Below are 14,708 nucleotides of genomic sequence, written 5' to 3'. Positions count from 1 at the left end.
GGGGGGGGGGGTGAGTGGATAGGAATAATGGGGGAATTACTGCTAAAGTATACGGGATCGGGGAGAAGTGATAGAAATATTCAAAAATTGACTGTTGGTTGCCCAAGTCTGCTAATATAATAAATACCATTAAAGTGTATACTTTAAATGGGTGAACTGTATGTTATATGAATTATATCTTGATGAAGCTGTTATCAAAATTTAAAAAACAGCATATATATCTGCAAAAAATGAAAAGTCTAAATCAATAAGATATATGTACTCCAATGTTCACAATAGCATTATTTATAATAGCCAAGACATGGAAGCAACCCAAATGCCCAGATGATTGACTTAAGAAGATCACACACACACACACACACACACACACTGGAATATTACCCAGTGATAAAAAAGAATGAAAAATCGCCATCTGCAGCAACATGGATGGACCTAGAAAATATTATGCTTAGTGAAATAAGTCCGGAGAAGGCAATGGCACCCCACTCCAGTACTCTTGCTTGGAAAATCCCATGGACGGAGGAGCCTGTTAGGCTGCAATCCATGGGGTCGATAAGAGTCGGACACGACTGAGGGACTTCACTTTCACTTTTCCCTTTCATGCATTGGAGAAGGAAATGGCAACCCACTCCAGTGTTCTTGCCTGGAGAATCCCAGGGACGGGGGAGCCTGGTGGGCTCCCGTCCATGGGGTCGCACAGAGTCGGACATGACTGAAGTGACTTAGCATAGTGAAATCAGTCAGACAGAGAGAGACAAATACTATACGATATTACATGTGAAATCTAAAAAATAATACAAATGAATGTATGTACAAAACAGAAACAGACGCACAGACACAGAAAACAAATTTATGGTTACCAAAGATGAGGGGAAAGGGGCAAATTAGGAATACAGGATTAAAATATATAAATTACTATACATAAAAGAGATAAGCAACAAAGATTTACTGTACAGCACAGGAAATTATACTCAATATCCTGTAACCTATAAATGAAATATAATCTGCAAAAAAAATCAGTATACTATATACTTGAAACTATTAATAATACAATATTGTAAATCAAGTAAACTTCAATTTTAAAAAGCTATACTAAAAGCAAGAAGTACAAAATTAATGTAAAGGCTAAAAACAAAGATACACTTCAAAAGAAAAACAGAAAGCAGTATACTAAAGTAGCTCATTACTGTCTTTATTACTATAGTTTAAAAAAAAACCCATACTGGACATAATCTAAAAAGAAACAAAGATGAAGCAGAGAATTGTTTGCAGTGGATAGACAAGAAATTAAAACTGTAAAGATGAGATAGAAGATTGTCTCTCATTTTCAGGCCTGATCAGGAGGTGCTTTTCCAACAAGGACCACGTGCCCACTTGCCGGCTGGCCAGTAAGTCAGAAAACAAACAGCCATCAGGGTTCTGCTGCCCAGAAGCAGCTGTTGGTCTGACCAGAGCAGAGTGATGAAGTACAAAAAGAGGAGGAAGGCTGCTTGGTTACCATGCCAGCAGCTCATTTTCTACCATGGAAGTATAAAGAATAGGAAATAGGTGAATTGTGTGATTCATAAATTGCAAAGAACATGTGTGCCTGAACAAAAAAAGCTTAAAATTGGAGGAGGGGAATGTGAAAATAATGCAGGAAATAATCCCAGGTCCCTGGAAAATCAGGTAACATTTCATTAGCCTGACCCCTGGATGTCCAGGTGCTTCACCCTGGCCTTTCTCCTAACAAAATATGCCTCTCCCCAGTTCCGACTGAAATTGCCCAAATCAATAAAATGTCTATTGAGGTCCCCTTTCTCTCCCTGCATCACCCATTCCACCCTAGTTTTTTCAGTCGGTCATCTAAACACCTTAAAACTTGATATAATCTTGAACATCACTAGAATGCAAGTGAGATTGAGGGGCAAGGCACATCATCAACAAATAAGCTAACACAGAATGTTCAGTTTGTTGCAGGAACTCATAAAATATCTACGGAATAGCTATTATTATGTTACTTTCTGTTTCAGTTAGCAACTCTACTTCTAGGAATTAATTCTATAGAAATAATGTATATGTGCACAAGTACTTAACAACAGTGACAGCACTGATGTGTTATCACTGTTCTAAGCACTTAACTTATTCTCTTAACAAGCCAGCAAGACTGGAACTATTATTAGCCTCATTTTATGGCTGACAAAAGTGAGGTTGGGGATATTAATTAACTTGTTCAGGGTCACATAGCTAATCAGCACTGGAGCCAAAGTTTAAAACCAGGCTGTCTGGCTCCAGTGTCTATGCTTGTGACCAGAGCACTATCCTGCCCTACGCAAAACCACTGTGAGTATCGTTTATGCAAGGAATTGGAAAACCTAGACATCCAACAACAGGGAACTGCTTTTAAAAAAACAAAAATAGAGTATCATTCAACCACTTTAAATGAAGTTGTAGAACAGTTAGTAACATTAAAAAAATTGTTCAACAAAATGTTAAGAATAAAATCTGGTTGAACACACACACTACATAACAGATAATCAACAAGGACCTACTGTATAGCACAGGGACCTCTACCCAATATTCTGTGATAACCTATAAGAGAAAAAATCCTAAAAAGAATGAATATATGTATAACTAAATCACTTTGCTGTACATTGGAAACTAACACAATTGTAAATCAACTATGCCCCAATAAAATTAAAATATTTTTAAAATTAAAAATCACCCATAGAAAAAAAAATCCAGCTGAGACATATATTTTAAAGAAAAAAAGATCTTCTCCTAAATGTTAATAATGGTTTCCACTGTGACTTTTCCCTCACCTGTATTTTCTAAATATTCTACAATATATTCTTTTTACAAAAAAAAAAACTAAAAGAAAATTTTTTAATTTAAAGGAAAACTAAAGGGAAATCATGCCCAAACCTGAACTAAAATTTCCCAACAAAAACATAAATAGATTGTGGTCCATTTGAAAAAAAACAAAATGAGGAAAACAAGATTGTGATGGTTAATGTTTTGTGCCAATTCAACCAGGATAAGGGATGTCCAGATAGTTGATGAAATATTATTGGTGGATGTGTCTGCAAAGGACTTTCCAGAAGAGATTAGCCTTTGAACTGGTAGACTGAGAAAAGATCCCTTTCACCAATGTAGGTAGGCAACATCCAATCTACGGAGGGCTTGCATAGAACAAAAAGGTGGAGGAAGGGTGAATCTTTTCTCTCCTTGAGATGGACTATACATCATCTTCTGCCCTCAGACATCAGAGGTCTTGGTTCTTCAGGCTTTGGACCACAAGACATACTCCACTGGCTCTTGTGTCTCAGGATTTCAGATTTGGACTGAATTATACCACTGGCTCTCTTGGTTCTCCAGCATGTAGACAGTAGACTGTGGGAATTCTCAGCCTCCATAATCAAATGAGCCAATTCCAATAATAAATCTCCTCTTACATATATCTTGTTTTTCAGAGAAGCAGAACCAATAACATATATATAAATAAATAATAAAAATAGATGTTATTGGTTTTGTTTCTCTGAAAAACCCTGACTAATACAAAGATTATTCACTTAAGTCTCAGCAAATGACCAGTGTTTTCCGAAATAAGTTTCACAAAACACTTGGTCTGTACATAACAACCAAAGAGGGTTCAAAACCATGAGGGAAACCCTCAGTTAGACAAGTTTATTGTATGACTTCTCAGAGGTTTTAATCTACCTATATATATTATGAATCTTGGAGAGGAGTATAGCAGTTTTATATAGCATTTTTAAAACTCATTTTGGCTCAGATCTATTTTCCCACAGAGCACCTTGAGAAAATGTTTCTCAGAAGAGACTAGCAAATGGTAATTTACACAAAAGAGAAGCACCAGGACTGTTGGAAGAGGTTAAATCCAAGTCGATGCTTTTAAGGAAAAATGCAAAAGTGTGGTAACTTGCACAAAAAAAAAAAAGATGGGGGGGACATAGCAGGATTTTCAGTTATTTAAGCAAAAGGAAGAAATACTAATAATATAAAGTGGGAGTTGGGGGGAATTCTGTGGGCATATCTATTTCCTGAGCTCTGCCTTTAAGTAGTTACTGGAGTGGGCTAAACAAGGCAAAATAAGGTATGGTGAGAGACCAAAAGTCTTCTTTCCCCAATTCTATTGACATATAACATTGTGTAAGTTCCAAGTGTATAATGTAATGATTTGATATATACTGTGTGAATCCCAGGGATGGGGGAGCCTGGTGGGCTGCCGTCTATGGGGTCGCACAGAGTCAGACACGACTGAAGCGACTTAGCAGCAGCAGCAGCAGTGAAATAATTACCACAATAAGGTAATACATCCATCACCACACATAATTACAACTTTCACTCTTCTGGTGAGAACTTTTAAGATCTACTCTTTTAGCAACTTTCAAGTATACAATGCAGTATTGATAACTATAGTTACCACATTATACATAAGATCTCCAGAACTTGCTCTTCTTATAATTGGAAGTTTGTACCCTTTGGCCAACACTTCCCCATTTCCCACAACCTCCACTCCCTGACAACCACTAATCTACTCTCTGAGAGTTCAGCTTTTTAAGACTTCACACATAAATGAAATCATAGAGTCTTTGGTTTTCTCTGAGTTACTTCACTAAATACAATGCCCTCAAGGTTTATCCACACTGGTGCAAATGACAGGACTTCTTTCTTTTTTACAGTTGAATAATATTCCATTGTGTAAATATACCACATTTTATGTAGCCATTCATTTACTGACCAAAACTTGACGTTGTGTTCATGTCTTTGCTACTGTGAATACTGCTGCAATGAACCTGGAGGTGCAGATATCTCTTTGAGAAAGTGATTTCATTTTCTTCAGATACATGCCCAGAGTGTGATTGCTAGATTGTACAGCAGATCAATTTTTAATTTTTTGAGGAACTTCCATATTGTTTTCAATAGCAGCTGTACTAATTTGCATTCCTACCAATAGCACACAAAGGTTCCCTTTTCTCCACAGCCTCAGCAGCACTGGTTATCTCTCAGGGTTTTTTGTTTATTTGTTTGATAGTAGCCATTCTAACAGGTGTGAGGTGATACCTCATTGTGGCTCTGATTTGAGTCTCCCTGATGATGAGTAATGTTAAGCCCCTTCCCACATACCTGTTGGCCATTTGGGTATCTTCTTTGGAAAAAATGTTCATTCAGGTCCTTTGCCCATTTTTAACCATTTTTTTCTGAGTTCTGTGTTTTATATATTTTGGATATTAACCCTTCCTCAAATTTATGGTGTGCCAGTATTTTCTTCCTTTCATAGGTTGCCTTTTCATTTTGTTGATCATTTCCTTTGCTGTGCAGAAGCTTTTAGTTTAATGGAGTCCTATTTATTTTTTCCCCTGTTTTCTTCCAGGAGCTTTATGGTTTCAGGTCTTAACATTTAAGTTTTAAATCCATTTTGAGTTATATAAGATAGGCATCCAAGTTCATTCTTTTGCAGGTGAACATCTAGTTATCCTAATACCATGTGATGAAGGACTATCCGTCCCCCATTAAATACTCTTGGCTCCCCTGCCAAATATGAGTTGACCATATCCATGTGGATTTATTTCTGGGCTCTCAATTCTGTTCCACTGGCCTATGTCTATACCATACTGTTCTGATTACCACAGCTTTGTCACATACACTTGACCCTTGAACAATGTGGGGATTAGGAGTGCCAACTTCCCCCCACATGCAGTGGAAAACCCATATCTAACTTTATATCAGCTCTCCATATCCACAATTTCATATCCGAGATATGGAATCACAGATAGTGCAGTACTATAGCAGTTAGTGAAAAAAAAAAATTCACATAAGTGGACCCTCGAAGTTCAAACCCATGTTGTTCAGGGGCCAACTGTAGTTTGAAATCAGAGAGTGTAATGTTTCCAACTATGTTCTCCTTTTACAAGATTGCTTTGGCTATTCAGGGTCTTTTGTTGATTCCATTCAAATTTTAAGAATGTTTTCTCTATTTTTGTGAAAAAAGGCCATGGGAATTTTGATAGGGATTGCAGTGAATCTACAGATAACTTGGGGAATATGAACATTTTAACGCTATTCTTTTGATGCAAGAACACAGGACATCTTTCATTTGTGTCTTCTTCAATCTCTCTCATCAAGTTTTCAGTGTACAGATCTTTCACCTTCTTGGTTAAATTTATTATTAAATGTTTCATTGTTTTGACACTATTTAAAATGAGATTGTTATCTTTATTTCTTTTTCAGACAACTCACTATCAGTGTATAGAAATGCAACTGATTTTTGTATGTTGATTTTGTATCCTGCAAATTTACCAAATTTGTTTTTAAGTTCTAACAGTTTTTTTTGGTGGAGTCTTGTAGGGTTTTTTATATACAGAACCATGTTATCTGCAAAGAGACAATTTTATTTCTTCCTTTCTAATTTGGATGCCTTTATTTCTTTCTGTTGCCTAATTACTCTGGCTAGAACTTCCAGTACTATGATCAAAAAGAGTAGTGAAAGTGGGCACCCTTGTCTTGTTCCTGACCTCAAAGGAAAAGCTTTCAAACTTTCACCATTCAATATGACGTTAGCTATGGGTTTGTCACATAGGGCTTTTAACATGTTATGGTATAATCCTTCTATACCCAATTTGTTGGGATGCTGAATTTTGTTAAACACTTTTCCTGCTCTATTAAAAAGATGTTATGGCTTTTATCCTTCATTCTATGAACACGGTGTATCATCTTTATTGATTTACCTTGAATCACCCTTGCACCCCAGGGATAAATCTCAGTTGATCATAGTATTTGATCCTTTCATCAGATCATATTTTACCAGATCATACATATACTGTTTGCTAGTATTTTGTTTAGGAGAAGGCGATGGCAACCCACTCCAGTACTCTTGCCTGGCAAATCCCATGGACGGAGGAGCCTGGTAGGCTGCAGTCCATGGGGTCGCGAAGAGTCAGACATGACTGAGAGACTTCACTTTCACTTTCACGCATTGGAGAAGGAAATGGCAACCCACTCCAGTGTTCTTGCCTGGAGAACCCCAGGGATGGGATAGCCTGGTGGGCTGCCGTCTATGGGGTCGCACAGAGTCGGACACGACTGAAGCGACTTAGCAGCAGCAGCAGTATTTTGTTTAAAAATTTTACGTTAATACTTGTCAGGGATATTGGTCTATAGTTTTCTTTTCTTGTAGTGTCCTTATCTTGCTTTGATATCAGGGTAATGCTGGCCTTGTTAAAATAAGTTTGGGAGTGTTTCATCCTCCTCGAGTTTTGGGAAGAGTTTGAGAAGGATTGGTGTTAATTCTTCTTTGAAATTTGGTAGAATTCACCAGTGAAATGATCCAGTCATAGGCTTTTCTTTGTTGAGAGATTTTTGCTTACTGATTCAATCTCCTTAATTATTATTGGTTTGTTCAGATTCTCTACTTCTTGATTCAGTCTTGGTAGTTCATATGTTTCAAGGAATTTATCCATTTACTCTAGATTATCCAATTTGTTGGCATATAATTGTTCATAGTGGCCTCTTACAATCATTTGTATTTCTGTGATAACAGTTGTAATGTCTCCTTTTTCATTTATAATTTTGTGTTCTCTCTCTTTTGTCTTAGTTTAGCTAAAGATTTGTCAATTTTGTTTATTCTTTCAAAAAAACTCTTAGCTTCATTTTTTTCCTATTGTCATTCTAATCTCTATTTCATTTGATCTCTGCTCTAATCTTTATTAATTCTTTCCTTCTGCTAATTTTGAGCCTCGATTAAACTTCTTTTCTAATTCCTCCATGTGTAATGTTAGGTTGTTTATTTGGAGACCTGAAGCCTTAAATCAGATAAAGGACACAAGCCATACTCAAGGGAACAAAATGAGGAACTTCAATAGTGTCTAGGGAACACAATACAAATTCTTTAGTGACAAAGAAACATTAGGCATGAATGTTAGCACTATCCACCGCCTAAAACAACTATGGATGGAGCTTCTAGGAAATCTGGCAGGAAGCCTAATATTAATAAAAATTGAGCAATAGAGCATAAGACAAATCTAATTTAACTTGGTTTTTAATGCCAAAGCCTAGACCCTGCAGAAAAGAAAAACAAGTAAAGGGATATAGAATTGTTTTTACAAGTAGTTCCAACCCCTACGCAACAATTACATCTTCAGCTATACGTGCTTTGCTCATGCCATTTTCTCTGCCTGGAAGACATCTCCCTAACCTTACCACTTTCCATTTCTCTAACTCTTACTTGTCCTTTAGAATTTAGCTCAGGCATCTTTCCCCTTAGGATGTGTTCTCCAAAGTTGCAGTTTTACATGCTTTCTTTCATGACACCCTTTAAGAAACTAATAATTACTGCACACCTGCCACCTGGCAGGCACCTGATACATTTTTCCTTCATAACACTTTTTTGCACTGTAGGAAGACCATTTTCATTGACCTATTATCATTTTTTACCTTGCACCCTCTCCCACACATCTCAGAGCCTAGCCAGTGTGTCTGGGGATCTTTAGTGAATAACTCAAAGCTCCTATGAAGTACTAGGTGCTAGAGATTAAAATGATTCAGAAATTGTTCCTGCCCTCAGGAAGCTCATGAACTACAGAGAAAAGAGGAGATAAACAGTTATAACATACAATAAGATGAAATATGTGATAAATAATGGCATTGGTACAACAAACACATGAAAAGATGCTCAACATCACTAATTATTAGAGAAACGCAAATCAAAACTACAATGAGGCATCACCTAACCCTGATCAGAATGGCCATCATCAAAAAATCTACAAATAATAAATACTGAAGAGGGTGTAGAGAAAAGGGAATCCTCCTACACTGTCAGAAGGAATGTAAATTGGTACAGCCACTATGGAGAACAGCATAAAAATTCCTTAAAAAATGAAAATAGACTTACCATATGATCCAGCAATCCCATTCCTGGGCATATATCCAGGAAAGACAAAAACTCTAATTCAAAAAGATACATGTACTCCATATCTTGGCTATTTACAATAGCCAAGATACAAAAGTAACCTAAATGTCCATTGATAGATGAATGGATAAAGAAGATATGGTATATACATTTTTTTTCATCCTGTGAATATATATATTCATTAATATGTACAGAAATTTGTTAATTTTCCTTTTCCTTCCCTTTTTAACTGTATTTTGTTTCTCCATATGTTAACATCCATAAAATGTACGTATGTACATTTTTGCAGAGTTAACATCATAGAAAACTAGATGGCATCTAGCAGCTAATGGCATATTATGGCTTAATGGCAGTGTTTCTCTTTTTAAGTGGAAAAGCACTGATAATGATGCATTTTACAAATGATAAATGTCTTTAAGACTTTTTCAAGGTAATAAATAGGTGCTGGTGGTAGTAAAAAAAAAAAAAGAAGAAGAAGATATGGTGTGTGTGGGTGTGTGTGTGGGTGTGTATGTGTATATATACGTATAGATATAGATATATAAGCTTCCCTGGTGGCTCAGCTGGTAAAGAATCCGCCCGCAATGTAGGAGACTTGGGTTCGATCCCTGGGTTGGAAAGATCCCCTGGAGAAGGGAAAGGCTACCCACTCCAGTATTCTGGCCTGCAGAATTCCCTGATAGCTCAGTTGGTAAAAAATCCTCCTGCAATGCAGGAGATCTCGGTTCGATTCCTGGATCAGGAAGATTTGCTGGAGGAGGAATAGGCTATACACCCCAGTATTCTTGGGCTTCCCTTGTGGATAAGCCAGTAAAGAATCTGTCTGCAATGAGGGAGACCTGGGTTTGATCCCTGGGTTAGGAAGATCCCCTGGAGAAGGGAAAAGCTGCCCACTCTAGTATTCTGGCCTGGAGAATTTCACGGACTGTATAGTCCCTGGGGTCCCAAAGAGTCAGATACAACTGAGTGACTTTCACTTTCACAGGGAACTCTATATTCAATATCTTACAATAACCTATATTGGAAAAGAATCTGAAAAAGTATATATAACTGAATCACTTTGCTATACATCTGAAAATATCACAACATTGTAAATCAACTGTATTTCAATAAAAAAGAAAAATAATGGCATGGGCAAAGGAAGCTCTGATAAAGAAGAGGTTGTATGCACAGCCTTCATACAAAAAAACTCATTCAATGTCCTGAACCTGTCTTGCAACAAAGCTCAGCAAACATGCACCTTGGCCTTACAAATAGTCTGCATACTCGTCACTGTTTAGCTCAGTGAGAATGAGTGCTTTTGCACTTCATTTCTTTCTTTTTAAGTTAAATTGCATTTTAGAAGCTAGGTATTCTCCCTGTCCTGTGGCTGCCTTGACAAAGACAAAGTTGAGACCAAAGAAAGAGAGAGAGGCCAAAAGAAAATGCATGGCATCTGCAATCTTTACTCTGCAATTGTGTGTAGGTGTTGCAATCACTCTATTATTGGCCTTCAAGCAGCTGGTTCAGTTGGAAATCAAGTTTATGAACAGAACTGGTGCAACCATAAAGGATTTTTCCCCAGTGATTAAGCACTAAAATGATAGGTGTTAAATAAATACAAAGAAAAGAGAGAGCTTTGGGGGAGTCATTCTGTCTCTATCAGAATTCGAAAGGGAAAGCCAACTGACTGAGAGTGGGTGGGGAAGAGTCAGACTTCACTAGGTGGTGGTGTTCTGACTTCTGTTCTCAAACCATGATGACGCTCACCCAGCAAGTTCCTTCCAAAAGGGCACGGGCAAAATAGGAAAAGTACCTCCGCAGTTCATTCATAACCTTGAACGCCTTCCCCATGTGGGCAGGGTTGACAGTGATGGTCCTCTGGTTCTTTTCATCATCCCCAGTCTGTATCAGAGGCTGGGAGCTCGGTTTGATGCTGTGAACAGGAAGGGAGTGGGAAAGGAGAGAGAAGATCACACGTTGGCAAACTCATTGATCCAACTGTCACAAACCCATCCATTTGCCCACCCACCAGGGGCATCTCTGTCAGTCTTTTCCTTCACCACAGGCCCAGAAGGGAAGGAAATCACTGGGTCAGGAATTTCTTCAGGATCTTCCAGTGCAAAATGTACCCCTCAGACCCTAGTTCAGCTTCTTCCATCAAGCACTGGTGTGACTTTTTGGGAGGTCATGATGCTTATTCTCCATCTCTCCATCCCTAAAAGGGTATGGGGTGAGGGGAGACTAAGCACTGTACCCCACTCACTTCACAGGGATGTAGGTTCATTCAACAAACATTTAGTGGAGCTTACTACATGCCAAGCACTGTGTTTAAATTCAAGAGAAACATAATAAGTAAGTCACAGATCATGCTTTCATAACGCTTAGACTTCAGAGATGGAGAAAGCCAAGTCAACATTTAAACATATCAGAGTATTATGATCTGATTGGAATTACAGAAGCACAAAGGGATTCCCAAGTGGTGCTAGTGGTAAAGAACCTGCCAATGCAGGAGACATAAGAGATGCGGGTTCGATTCCTGGGTAGGAAGATCCCCCAGAGGAGGAAATGGCAACCCACTCCAGTATTCTTGTCTGGAGAATCCCATGGACAGAGGAGCCTGGTACGCTACGGTCCATAGGGTCGCAAAGAGTCAGACACAACTGAGGCAACTTAGCGTGCATGCCCACACAGAAGCACAAAGGATAGGCAACTATCTCAGTGATGGCAGGCTGAGGAAAAAATTGCTAGAAGCTGAGGAAGAATACAAATCTTAAGGAATAGCAGAAATTAACCAGGTAAGAAGGAAGATGGGGAAACAGAGGAAACAATATGAACAAAGACCTAGAGAAAAGGAGTCCAGTGGAATCAGAGCACTACAAGTTCAGTAAAACTAAAAGTGGTCTTACAAGTGCCACATAAAAACAAAGCTAAGGAGTTTGGATTTCATTCTGAAACAATGAGAAACCCTCAGAGTTTTAAGAAGTGGAGCAGGAAGCAAGTGAATACATGTGTGCTTTAGGAAGATCACATTGGCCACAGCGTGGAGAAAAGTGGCATAAGAGTGAAAGCTTTGGAGAAACCATAATCCCATAGAAAGACAAGGGATTGTAACTTATAAAATGACTATATGTGGGTTAGGTGAGCAAGTGGTGACTATCAAGAGGCACCTATAATCTTAAAGGCTTCTACACCAAAGACAAAACACTCATTCCTGTGGGATGCCAGCAAGGTGCTCAATCACTTCCAAGCAACAAGTCTAAACTTGATGGTGGGGTGGGAAAGAAGAATCAAAAAAATGAGCAATAAAAGGACTTTCTCCCCAAACTGATAAAACTATTCAGCTCCAAGCCAAGTCTGGGACCTTGGAGTTATGTCTGTTTGGACCAGACTAAGCTTTGCCTTCTCACAGAAAACCAGAACCTTCTCCACTGGTGTAGATTTGGGGACCCACAGTTCACACCAACTCTAAGACACTGACAGTAACTTCCTTTGCCTTTCTCTAGTGGGCCTCTGTTGATGTAACCACGTAGCCTTGCAAACTGGCTCAAGAAAAGGGTTGCTATGGTTAAGATAACGTTTTGGAGACCTGAGAGTCTCTCTAGATCTCACACTGGGACTCGTAACATTGGAACATTCCAATATAACCAGCATGCCAGAGCCACAGCTTGTCTAACCAGGACACTCGCCTCTACTGGCTTCCTTCCCACTTTTAGTTCAGCAGAAAAATGTAAGCCACAGACATCTGAACTGTGGGACTGTTTGCATTCTAGGTACAAAGAAGTTAGCTAAGCACAGAATGATAAATATCAAGGCAGAATCATGTGTTTAAAAACATTAAGAAAATCTCAAAACAGAGAAAGTTATCAAGGAGAGGGAGGACTTAGTAAAAATTTAAAACTTCCTATTAAAAATCCCACAAGTATAATTTCTTTCATAACTTAAGTGTCCTTCCCTACTCCAGGCCAGATAGATATGTTTCTATTTTATACTAAAAGTTTAATGATTTTTCTTTTGATATTTAAGCCCTTATTTTATCTAATGTTGATTTTTATGTCACCATATGAAATATGGATCTAATTTTTTCCTGTAAGTTCCACTTATTGAATACTTTTTCTTTTTCCCTACTCACTTTGTTATGCCACCTTTAGACACATATCACAGAATGATAAACATAAAATGTCCTAATGAATATTCTTGTCATCTTTCTCATTCTAAATTTAAAAAAGATGTTTGTGATGTTTCCTCATTGTATGTTAATTTTAGGATTTTTGTAGATGGCCTTTATCAAATTAAACTCACATTTTAATTTTAATCATAAATTATATTAATTTTATCAAATCTTTTTGTGAATCTAATGAGATGATCATATGGATGTTTCCCTTTAATCTGTTAATGTGGTATATGACATATTTTCTAATACTAAACTATATTTGCATTCCTGGAGTAAATTTAGAAACTGTAAAACACTGCACAAATATTCATTATAAATACTGTCTTCAAATTGCAGAGACTTAAAAGCCAGGAAGAGAAAATATCTGGTATTGATCAGAGAACAACTAAAGGCTTCTGACAGAAACTTTATGAGATTAGAGCTCATAAAGGGCCAGTGGACAGACATTATTAGTTCTATTTTACATATACGGGACAGATGTAGATCAAAGAGAGACATTCTGGAAGCGCTGACAGCTCTCCTGTGACTAGTAACTGGGAAGCTTGCTCTTCCTTGTTGTGTTAGTCTTTGAATTTTCCAGTCTTCCAGGATGGCCTGGGTTAAGTTTTGCCTCCTCTGTGAAGTCCTTTGACTACTTCATTCCTAAGTGATCCCTGCCTCCCCTAAACTGTTGTGGTATTTCTGGCCTGTAACCCAACTGCACATAGGATACGAATGTGTTTGATGACCTTTTCATAGCACATATTTGAACACCCAGCCCCCCATGCTAGTCTCCACGTTCCTGGTAAGCAAGGACAATGTGTCCAAGGACTCTCAACAGTTTAGCCTGCCCAGCAGAAGGCCATGCCCACAGCAGGTCTTCATGACATATTTATTTATTTATTTATTTTGCATTGATTGATTTTATTTTTAAATTTTACATAATTGTATTAGTTTTGCCAAATATCAAAATGAATCCGCCACAGGTATACATGTGTTCCCCATCCTGAACCCTCCTCCCTCCTCCCTCCCCATACCATCCCTCTGGGTCGTCCCAGTGCACTAGCCCCAAGCATCCAGTATCGTGCATCAAACCTGGACTGGCAACTCGTTTCTTACATGATATTTTACATGTTTCAATGTCATTCTCCCAAATCTTCCCACCCTCTCCCTCTCCCACAGAGTCCATAAGACTGTTCTATACATCAGTGTCTCTTTTGCTGTCTCGTACACCGGGTTATTGTTACCATCTTTCTAAATTCCATATATATGCATTAGTATACTATATTGATGTTTTTCCTTCTGGCTTACTTCACTCTGTATAATAGGCTCCAGTTTCATCCACCTCATTAGAACTGATTCAAATGTATTCTTTTTAATGGCTGAGTAATACTCCATTGTGTATATGTACCACAGCTTTCTTATCCATTCATCTGCTGATGGACATCTAGGTTGCTTCCATGTCCTGGCTATTATAAACAGTGCTGCGATGAACATTGGGGTACACGTGTCTCTTTCCCTTCTGGTTTCCTCAGTGTGTATGCCCAGCAGTGGGATTGCTGGATCATAAGGCAGTTCTATTTCCAGTTTTTTAAGGAATCTCCACACTGTTCTCCATAGTGGCTGTACTAGTTTGCATTCCCACCAACAGTGTAAGAGGGTTCCCTT

The 14,708-nt window shown here is 38.2% G+C and overlaps 1 protein-coding gene across 3 annotated transcripts in view; it reads right to left on the bottom strand.

Annotated features, from left to right (window-relative positions):
• The window catches only part of KLHL3 (kelch-like family member 3), a 126,956-nt gene that overhangs the window by 102,681 nt on the left and 9,567 nt on the right, over positions 1 to 14,708 (bottom strand). For all 3 annotated transcript variants that reach the window (XM_010844473.1, XM_010844472.1, XM_010844474.1), the window contains exon 2: positions 10,704 to 10,823. In XM_010844473.1, coding sequence (XP_010842775.1) covers positions 10,704 to 10,823 — 120 coding nt within the window. The remainder of the gene's footprint in view (positions 1 to 10,703; positions 10,824 to 14,708) is intronic.

The sequence above is a fragment of the Bison bison genome, unplaced genomic scaffold (genome assembly GCF_000754665.1).
Source record: "Bison bison bison isolate TAMUID 2011002044 unplaced genomic scaffold, Bison_UMD1.0 scf7180017864203, whole genome shotgun sequence".
Lineage (NCBI taxonomy): Eukaryota > Metazoa > Chordata > Mammalia > Artiodactyla > Bovidae > Bison > Bison bison.
The sequence above is the reverse complement of the archived record's forward strand: the minus strand, read 5'-3'. Positions and strand labels throughout refer to the sequence as shown.